Here is a 10473-nt window from a genome sequence, read left to right on the forward strand (position 1 = left end):
AAAAAAAAATAATAATATGACAGCAGTAAAAGAAAAAGGAAAAAGGATAAAGAAAGAATGGGAATACATTTAAACAAAGTCATCGGCAAAGGCTTAGTTCTTTGTATACATTGGTAAGCAATGATACGGCAAAATCACACACACGTACACGCACTTACCGTTCGATGACGTTAAACAGAAAAAATTAAAAAATAGCGTTTAACAAAGGGTGAGATAAAATGTAGGAATGAGTAAGTAACCGACACCTGCTCGATATTTAAATGGTTGGGGTACCCGCTGTGGCTCAGTTGCCTTATTTCTATGAAAGCACCAAGTAGAACTCTTCCGTACGGCTGCGATCAGAACGTCACCTCGTAGCAAAGTCTCTCCGTAGTAGGAAAAGTGCACGACTCGGGAACAAGACGCTGTCACATTTCCCTTAGCGCCGGTTAAAATACTTACACATTCACAAACAAATACGGACGTAAATACAAGATATATATATATTTGTGTGTGTGTATACATATACGCGATATACTCATCATTCACTCCGTTGACGCTTCGAGCCAAACTCCCGCTCCACCCTCGGAACCGCTTCAATTTTCTGTGGCGGCGACACTACACCACGTACCATCAACTCACGTCTAGCCACAGTGCCTATAGCCATGAAAGCAACGCAAGTAAAGAACAAGTCGCGTTTGTACGTGCGGAAAAAATTCATCGTACGCTGCGTGAAGGATGCTTTACCCCCGCCCACGCGCTGGCGTGTGTTACTCATCGCTACCGCAAGTTGCCTACGTTTTTCCACTATCCGCTCCGTTGACCTTCTTTTTCTTCTCTTTTTTTTTCCCCCTGTCCCTCTCTGTGCCCCAGTTCTTCACGCTTCGTTATGTAACGGGTACCACCTCAATTTCGTTTATCAAGGTGGAAAACACGCAAACAATATATATATATATATTTATTTATATTTATATAACCTACCCTCCGGAGCCAATCACCACCACCATCACAACAACAACAACAACAGATATAGGAGACGTATTGGAAAAGTAGTAGAAATAAAAAAAAAGAAACAACAAACAAGCGCTGTGATGAAGGAAAGTATCCGTTACTTCGTCACCACGTCTGAGTAACACGCAGTATTCGTGTGTCATACCAAGCATCGAAGTACTGAGATGGAAACCACAAGAAGAAGAGGAGTACAGGGGGGGGATTTAAAAACGTTTCAGACTTCTCTGCGGATAATTCACTTCATGCTCACTCCATGGAGTACAGAAAAGTTAGCATATACATGTATTTTCATCACCGTAGGCAGACTGGGGTGAAGGGCGGTGCACACGAAACGGCGGTTGTTATGTTGTTGTTGTTTTTTTTAGACCACTCCGGCTCTTCGAATGGGGTAACGCCACGGTGGCCTATGACTTGTGAAGCCGGACTGCAGCTGACTACCCATTCGTGACGTGCCCCCGTAAGACAACACAAAAAGAGAGTGGAGGTAATGACAATAATTATAATAACTATGACAATTTATGACAATGACAACGGGAAGGGTGAACCGAAAAGGGAGTTGGAAACCCTTTAGCGGAATGAGCATTCACTTACGTCACTGACGGTGGCGGCAGCAATGATCCATATGGGGGCATCATTCAGACCTTTCTGAGAATGAGCATGAAGTGGCGACAATGAAAACTGTACCTAGAGTCCCCGTTCTTTTACTTCTAACAACGAAAAGTCACGCAGGTTTTGCTGAAACTGTTTCACTCCACCTCACCACTCAAAACAAAAGAAAAAAAGAAAAATAGAGCAAACAGGAGAGAGGTTAAACAGACGTACAATCACACCCAAAAAGACGCACTGTTCACGGCACGGTAAAAGTTCACGTGCAATCTTCCGCCGCTAAAGTTTTTCTCATAAGATCGAGTCGTTTTCAAAAAAAAAACAGTTTATCCATGCGACAATAGTTTATACTTTTACACTTCCAAAAGTAAAAAAATACACATTCAACTACTCCTCCTTTCCCGCTGCCATCAGCCACTGTCAAACTATCTTCAGACCACTCGGCTGGTAAGTGCCTCGCCCCCGTGCACATAAAGGAGTATAACAATAATGAAGTCAAACGGCAGTAAAGGGAAATTCAAATGGAGCAACTTACAGACGTCGATGCGTTGTCGGGTTTGAAAACGTTACATGGCACCATATGTCCGAAAGAAGAAAAAATGAAGAATACATGTCGTGCAAGTGGCTAGCAACCACGCGGTGCAGATGAGCACCCCTTTGAGCGTAGCAACGATTACACAACATACCAGGGATAAGTGGAGGGGCCCACCGCAACACGAGAGGAAAAAAAAAGAAAAAGCACAGACAACTGTCGGAAACAGAGCAGAGCGAAACCATCCACCCGGGGCATTGCAACTCACTTACGGTACAACCGCTAAGGAATCAAGAGCCGCAACACCTGCCATGACGCCACCATCATCCGCATCCGCAGGTTTCGATCGAACAGTATATCCAGCAAAGGTGTTGAAAAGCACTGAAGAACCATTGGTGCCTACGCTTGACCCCTTGGCAGCACTGAGAATAACGCCAAAAATGCCAACTTCAGAACACATGTTGCGCTCTAGTTGAACCACGTCACCACGCGCCAGCAAACTCCCCGTGCTGACATGAAATTGTATACGCGACATGACGACGTACTCACAACGCACCTTGCTGTACGTAACCGGATCCCCCTCCTTGGTTGCCTTCAGTGCCTTCACCATCGTCTCGCCAGAGAGAAGATTACCACCGCCCTCCAACTGAGGTTTTAACACAAATTGGTCTGGCCGCTGAAGTACATCATGAATAACTTTCTCCACGGCTTCCTCACCCACTTCCTTCGGGTTCAGAGAATATTGAGGTACGAAGTGCCGCTGGAGCAAGCCTGCTTTATCCGAATCACCACAGAAAGCGACTGGTACAAGCACACGATCCACGTCACACAGAAGTTGTTGCAGTTTCTTGAATGTTAACAAATGGTAAGGTATGCTTGGACACTTAATGGCGCTGCTGCGCTCCAAGGAAAGGCGAGCGGCCCATGTGGCGTCTGTTGGGAAGTCCTCCGGCACGTAGGTGCTGCGGAAGTAAGCAACTGCTATCGGATAATGCCCGTCAACAACAGCAAGAGGTGGTTGCTCGGGGCTGATGCTGTGAAGTTTCAGTGACAAGTGGAGCTCCTGAAGTGTTCGAAATATGAAGCGAATGCGGTGCTCCTCAAGTACTCTCATTAGCAGAGCATACTGATCGGCAGTGTTACGTTCATTCTCCTGAACAACAACGAGCACAACGGGCGCGGTGTCAAGCACCCCAAGTTGGTGTATTTCACCGCTTCCTACTTCATTCTGTTGAAACTGCTCCCACGACGCACGAAGTGAGGCAAACTTCTGCTGCTCCACCCACGCACGCACTGCGTCCGCTATTGCTTTTGGTACAACATCACCCGAGACACTTCTCTCCAATCTGCAGTTGCCCTTACCCCATATCCAACTCATGTTCTCAACTCCGTCATCATCCTCCTTTCCTCTTGCTTTCTGCAGCACTTGAAGATACGCAGCGATGTGTTGATGAAACTCAGTGATGAGAGGCGATAGACCGGCGAAAGAGCAGCTGATGGTATTGATTTCAACATTCTTCCAACGAGACGCCGTCGTCGACAGCATCTTATCATAAACCCCTTCACGCATGTAATCTGTGCGGAATATACCGAGCATGAGCTGTTGGAACGGCCCTCCGCTGAGGTACACCTCTTGGAGCATGTTCAGGAGCTTCCCAGTGAAGTTGACATCGCTGGCTGCCGTCTCTTGCAAAGCATCACGAAGGAAAGTAAAGTTTCTAGCTGTATTGTCGACGGCCTCATTCCATAGCGGCTGCATACAACAGAGAGTTCCAAACTCACCGCGAGAAATCATAGATGGCTGAAGCGTCACCGGAACGGGTACTCTGCCGGGTCCTGCAGATTCCTTCATCACCATCCCCAGTTCATGGCATTTGGCGGCGAATTGTTCCGCATACCTCTCGGCTCCAAGCTCCAGCAACAATTTTAACACCATGTGGGAACAGAAAGTTAATGAACAATGAAGTCCACACTTGTGTACACTATAAGGTGAATCACAATCACGGGAGAGAGGGTGATTCAACGCATAATTCAACAAGAAAAGGGACGGGTATAGAAGAACGGTATAAATCAATAGCTTAGCAGGTGATAAAGCAACTTTTTTCTTGCATTTTCAAATGATTTAGAGGTTTCAAAGGACTGGTAATGTGCGAGGTGAGTTCCCTCACAAAGAGAAAAAAAAATTGAAGAGTTGGCTGATAAACACGAAAGGTACAGAACCACATGCGTAAACATATATTTATGCAGATGTGTATGGATGCTTGAATTGCCTTGTATATGAAATATATTTATTTAACGGTGTAAGACCTCGACTGGGAACACAACAAAAAAAATCAGTGTAGTAATCAGGGCGACGTGTGTTACGGGCAACTTCTCGGAGCGAAAAAAAAAAAAGAGGATGGAGGAAAATAACGGGGAACACAAGCAAAGTTAATTGAAAACTTTTCCACTAACATTCGGTCCGCCACCGTCTTGCGTCATCATTTATTTACTCACCCGCTTCCCGTTCCCTCCACCACTCTCCACCTCAGGCTTGCATTCGGTCCAAAAGAGCTTCACTTGCTTATTATTATTATTTTTTTTCCACACCTCCCCTTGCACTCACGTGCTCACACACAAACGGTATCTTCCTCACCACCAGCCGCACTATAATCTCAACATTTCTTTTCGCGCGCCACGCATCGCTGTACGCACACGCAAACACACACTTAAACATACATGCGCAGGAAAAGAAAAAAAACAAGATGTCCACACGTTACTCTATGGAACTTGAAAATTAAAAAAAAAACATTGTGGAGAGAACAAAAACAAATTTGTATCGCCTTTTCCATCGACGCTACTCCTCACCTCCGCTGCTGTCAACTAATCACCAAAAACTGTCAAACTTTGGTGCAAACACACGGAAAATGAGGCACAACCGAAGGAAAAAAAATGAAGAAGAAAGTGGGACAGATAGAGAGAGAGAGAGGCAGAGGCAGCGAAGATATATATATATATATATATATATATTTTTCCTTTAATCTTTCAGACAAGCAGGTAAATCAACTCAAATGAACAATAGCAATACGCCTCTGCATACTACCTGGACAACTCCCCTAGTGATGGTCCTATATGAATCTCTGCTTTGAATGGGACATCCAACTTTACGCCTGGCCATAAACTACTAATGACTTCGGAGGTGGAGGACATTATGGCGGATACGTCGTCCATTACCTCGTCTGCAACGGATTCGTGGGCATCAATCCAAACGCAATCGTGAACGGTATTAACAAGAAACGCCTTATCGTTGTAGTTACGTTTTGCATAGAAGCGACGAATAATCTTTCCACACATAATTTGAACAATTTCCCCAGCCAGTCCCTGAACGGGGTAATTTTTCAGTCGTGGCACAGCCTTCTTATCCTTCGTGAAGTCAAATTTGCTTCCCGTTGGTACCACAAAATAATGCATCGGTTCAGTCAAAAGCACCATTCGACGCATCGTGGGGGGCCAAGATGTTGCATCTAATGTACGCAACTGCAACAAGCGATCGGCACCCGCCTCTACACAGTCCGTTACAAGCCTATAGTAGCGTCCCAAGTCCTTGTAATGCTGTTCCTCGGCGGCAATCAGCCGCACAACCTCCGTCTCACTAAGCCCCGTCGTTGTGGCTATGGTTGATGTCCCTGCACCATATTGACGTTGAAACGAAAATGTTTTCGCCTGCTGCCGTAGCTGAATATAGTGGGGATCCTTCAACTGCTTCACTTTGTGTATTACATCCTCGTAGGGCTCTTTTGTCATGAGAGAAACACGTAGGCAATGGAAATCCACATTGTCGTTAAGTTCCTGCAACATGCGGGCGTCCCGACTGAGAGCAGCGAGCACCACAACTTCCAACTGACTATAGTCCGCCTCAATCATACGACCAGCACGCCGACCGAAGCGAGAGACGATTAGGCACCTCAAATCTTCCTTGGGAATGTTCTGCAGGTTAGGCGACTGTGAAGAAAGTCGACCCGTCGCAGTAACGACATGGCAGAACTCACCGTGAACACGATTTTTGCACTCCGGTAAAACTGCCCGAAACAGAGCACCTTCTTCGAAGAGCTGCATTTGCTTTTCCATGAAACGCAATTGCTGAAGGGCCTTGAAAAAGGAGAGATCCACCTGTTTTTCATTCGAAAGCAACACATTGATCCGCTCAATGGCGTCCGCGCCGGATGACGCACTGCGGCCACGCAGTGAGCGATGAAGCAACGGGTGTAGCCGTTCGGGAGTAACCATCCACAGCATCCCACGCGTCGAGGCCCGCTCTTGCCCATGTAACCCAAGCGCCTGTTGACCATTAAACCCCACTAACGCAAAGGGCAAGGGATGGGCCGTACGGAATGGGTCTCTTGCCGTACCAACTAACGAGGCACAATGCAGCACCAACGCCCTGCGTGTGTCCTCAAACCCTCCAACCGCAGCAAAGTTCCGCGTGAAAGCCTCCCAGTTGCTGCGGGAGGACACGCCGGCCTGTTCAGCACCATTCACAAGTCCTAAGAAATCATTCTCAAACGAATCACCTCCCTCTGGGGGAGGTGGAAAGGCGCGATTGATGTCACAGAAACAGACACGTTCGAGGAGGGACCGTTCTTCATTTTCTTTACCAAGAACAGTTTCGGCGATCGTCTGTATAATGCCCGTGTCTACCAACACAGCCGTCTTGTCGAAGGAACAATGAGTGAGAATGACGAGATTTCGAAGGTCATAACTGCGTCTGCCGTACTTCTTGAGTGGTTGGAGCGCTCGTAAAGGCCTGTAGGCGGCAATTTTCTCCTTGAGTTGAGTTATGGTAACCAGCTCGGGTGAGCTCATTACTGGTAAGACGTCATCGATCGCAACAGTGTGCCGCAGTTCATCATTAGGATCACTAGAAGGGCAATGGATGGTGATCACCTCCAGAAAGCTACTGGTCCGTACCTTACATGTCACTACCACAATAGCCGTATTGTTGAGCAAATTATCCAATGTATTGTCCTTCAGATACTTGTCAATAATCTTAAGGGTTGTATTCACTGCGTTGGCCGTAATGGTCGCTGCTTCAGCAATCTTGTTAGCATTATTGTTGTTACCGCTGTTGCCTGTTCCTTTGACCCCAAGGAGGTTCTCGGCGTTTGTGTACAGCTCAGGGACAGGGGTTGTTGTTAGGCGGCATACTGCATGTGGAAAGATTGCCGTCACAGGAATGCGGGGAATGTGAGGTGACACGTATCGCGTACCCAGATGCCGACACAACGCGCCACCGTAGATGATTGTGCTGATATCCTGCGTAGAGCGAACGTTAATCTTACGTCTCACTTCATTATCCATTCCTTCCGTGAACACCATGATTTTATCATTAACTGCCTTCTCCAGTTCCTCCCGGGTCCTTTTCAGGTTACGGGCAAAGGCTGTAATGTCTTCTTGTGGAGCTATCTGAAGCCCACGTAACTCCATTTCAGTACAAGCAAGAAGACCATCCATGCGATGCACGATCGATATAAGCTGCCGAGTATTCACCGCAATATCAAGTTGTTTCTCAAAAATTATCTTCAGCTTCTCCAGAGGATGCAACTTGGTCTGCACCGTGTGGTACTGAAGGAGTGTCCGCTCCATTGTGGTGAGGTTGTGGTTGTTGAACCCTTTAAGTAGGTACTGTGCGTACTGTGCACACCAAATCCTACCACCGTTAAGGAGAAATTCTCGAAGTCTGTTGCTGCCGCGAAGAAAAAGCAGCGCACGCTTCACGTCCCATGCAATGATTATCCCACTAGAGGCACTAGATGCTGATGCAGCTAATGATATCCCCTTATGCCTTATGGTGCTTGTATCACTAGAGCCAGTAGGTAATTCCATCGGAATGCATTCCTCGGGTCTAACGAAAGCCTGCACGTCGCCATTGGGAGCGAGCTGCGCTGTGAGCGTCTTCACTGGTGGACAACCTGTTGTCTTTCCCGCTCGTGCCGTCTCCCCCATGCCAAGGGTCGCCCAAAGTTGGCCGTGAAACTCCAATATACCATTTCGTGTAGAAAAGGGATTGTCAGCTCGACGTGCCGCCGAGATGTTCGCCGACTTGACATCTACAAAGAAACAGTTGCTACGACGCAAACTCTCGCGGAGTGCCTTCTCCTTCTCGAGTCGTTCAGCATTGTTGAAAATCGCCTTTATATGCTCATCTACCTTGCGGTTTAACTTTCCCAGCTGCAGGAGCGCGTTTGCACCCGCAGCGCCAGCCGCACCGCCCATTCCCACCTCTGCGACTCCATAGGCGGAGTTGTGGTGAGAAATATGTCCTAACGTCGACTCAAGAAACTTAGGCAACACCTCACGCGTAACGCTTCGCCGGTGCAGATGAACAAAGCTCTGAGGAGCCCGGGGCACTCGAACTGTGCCATCCTCCTCCTTCATTAACCCAATCCACGTGTGCCGCGAAAACGTATCTAACGCCTGTATAAGCGTGGTGGTTAACGTCGGGCGACTCGCCCGAAACGGCCCCAGTTGATTCTCTATATCCTTCAATAGTATCGATATCTGACGTTTGCCCTTACGCACAGATGGTATTTTTGAAAAGGCTTCTGCCGCCGTTCCGGAACCGATAATGTAAATGACGTTCCTCCCCCCAAGGAGAAGGGGATCCACAAACTCACCAGTAAGAAGATCTTGCATAGGTGGTACGCCCAAGTTGACTGCTCTGGGCCCTAGAAAACTCGTTGCGCTTCCCGCAGGTGCGGAAACAAAAATTAACAACCAAGATTCCTTCCTGCGAATATCATCAGCTACAGAGTTGTTCGCGCCAGATGTAACCTCCTTAGTGGAAGAACTACATGGAGTGCCGCTGGCAGACGATCCCTTACGTGCAACATGCCTCAACAGTGTCATCGCCGCTGTTGTCAACTGTGCGTGCAAAAATTTCTTGTTCAACTGGAGATGCCCGCCGTTGGGGCGGAAATCAAACGATGCGGTCACAATTGATGCCGGTGAGCAAGATGCTGTTGAGTGAATAAAGCTCTTCCAGTCCTCCGCAAATGCACTGAGTACAGTGTTACTAACAAGCTCCTTGTCTACCTGCTCATCCCGCTTTACTTTGCATAGCACCTCACGCATTTTGCTGTACGAAACCAGCACATGATCCGGTTCCTCCCACTGTTTGGGTGCAGGAGAGCCACGGTGAGAGTTAGAGACAGTACGTTCCACCCTACTGTACACTACGGCATTCTCCAGTAGGACGGCGCTGGCTGCTGAGAGGGTTGGGACAAAGAGCATAACCCATGACGCACAAAACTGACGAACCCAATTCATGTAAGTTGTGTGTACGTCCTCCAACCGACAGTTTAGAGTTGTACCAGAGGCAATGTCCTCAAAAGTAATGGGAAAATTTAACTCCCGCTTAGCTGAATATGACACGGCAATTACACGGAACGCCTTCCCTGGTTGCTGCATAAGCGTGGCTACTCGGAGATTCAGTGGATCCTCCTCACTCCTACCAGGCTTACCTCCCTCCGTCTCAACACCTTCGGTAGTGCCAACTCCTTCCCCTTCTTCCTCTGGTGCCGCCGCTACGTTGGATGATTCGGTTGTCTCTCGCCCACCTGTCAAACTACTGCCAACACCAGCATCACAATCTCCTGCACTCTCCTCTTCCGCTGCTCCCTCTGCCATTGGTCCAAAGTCATCATCTGAAGTAGTAGCCATAAACTCTCCCTCACTTTCCTGCGATGACTTCAACCCCTGTGAATGTCTGGGGCCCTTGCGTGGCGCTCGTGAAGAGGCGCCCGATCGCGCAACCCTCGCTGGTTTGCGCGAATTCGTGGCCCTCGTTGACGCGAACCGGCGTGGCTCATGCAACCCCGCGCGTACCGAGTTGGGAAGCAGGCAAAACCAGGACCTCCGCCCAGCTGCGGCGCAACACCACACTACTGTCTGATCTGCCGAGCGCAAACGGAGAGGGCCCTCTATGGTCCCTGCACCAGTAGACTGCTGACACACCGCGAACCGTGCGTAGCGACTGAAAGTACGTCGCATTCAAAAATACGGGCAACTGAGCAGCACAGGGTGCGTAAACTGCTAAAACAACGGTAAGAGCAAAAATAAGTCTATTGGATAATTTATGGATCGTGGTTGTGTATGTGTGTGTGAGTGTAAAAACCAACCAGAGTCACTGGTCAACGTTATTTTCTCTATCCCCTCGCCCGCCTCAAGTGTCAGCAGCGCGGTTGCAACCAACAGTTGTTGGGCTTTGTGGGATTGTGTCTATGCTCGCTTGTACGTTTATTCGCGTGTGTGTTTGTAATGTGTGTATGCTGACTTCGTTAAATGCCTCCGCCTGTCTTTTTTTTTTT

At 48.1% G+C, this 10473-nt stretch overlaps 3 protein-coding genes across 3 annotated transcripts; all 3 read right to left on the reverse strand.

Moving 5' to 3' along the window:
* Nucleotides 1-520: 520 nt before the first annotated feature.
* TEOVI_000623800 (uncharacterized protein) lies at nt 521-757 on the reverse strand (the record flags this gene model as incomplete). Its single annotated transcript, XM_067221208.1, has 1 exon — nt 521-757. One exon carries the CDS (start codon nt 755-757, stop codon nt 521-523), a length of 237 nt encoding a protein of 78 aa, XP_067077309.1.
* Nucleotides 758-2396: 1639 nt separating this feature from the next.
* TEOVI_000623900 (glutathione synthetase, putative) lies at nt 2397-4064 on the reverse strand (the record flags this gene model as incomplete). Its single annotated transcript, XM_067221209.1, has 1 exon — nt 2397-4064. One exon carries the CDS (start codon nt 4062-4064, stop codon nt 2397-2399), a length of 1668 nt encoding a protein of 555 aa, XP_067077310.1.
* Nucleotides 4065-5206: 1142 nt separating this feature from the next.
* TEOVI_000624000 (mitochondrial DNA polymerase I protein C) lies at nt 5207-10156 on the reverse strand (the record flags this gene model as incomplete). The annotated part of the gene is made up of 1 exon (XM_067221210.1): nt 5207-10156. The coding sequence occupies one exon, from the start codon at nt 10154-10156 to the stop codon at nt 5207-5209; it is 4950 nt and encodes a 1649-aa protein (XP_067077311.1).
* Between the last annotated feature and the right edge of the window lie 317 nt (nt 10157-10473).

This window comes from Trypanosoma equiperdum (genome assembly GCF_001457755.1).
Source record: "Trypanosoma equiperdum strain OVI genome assembly, contig: ctg_1360, whole genome shotgun sequence".
NCBI classification, from domain to species: domain Eukaryota; phylum Euglenozoa; class Kinetoplastea; order Trypanosomatida; family Trypanosomatidae; genus Trypanosoma; species Trypanosoma equiperdum.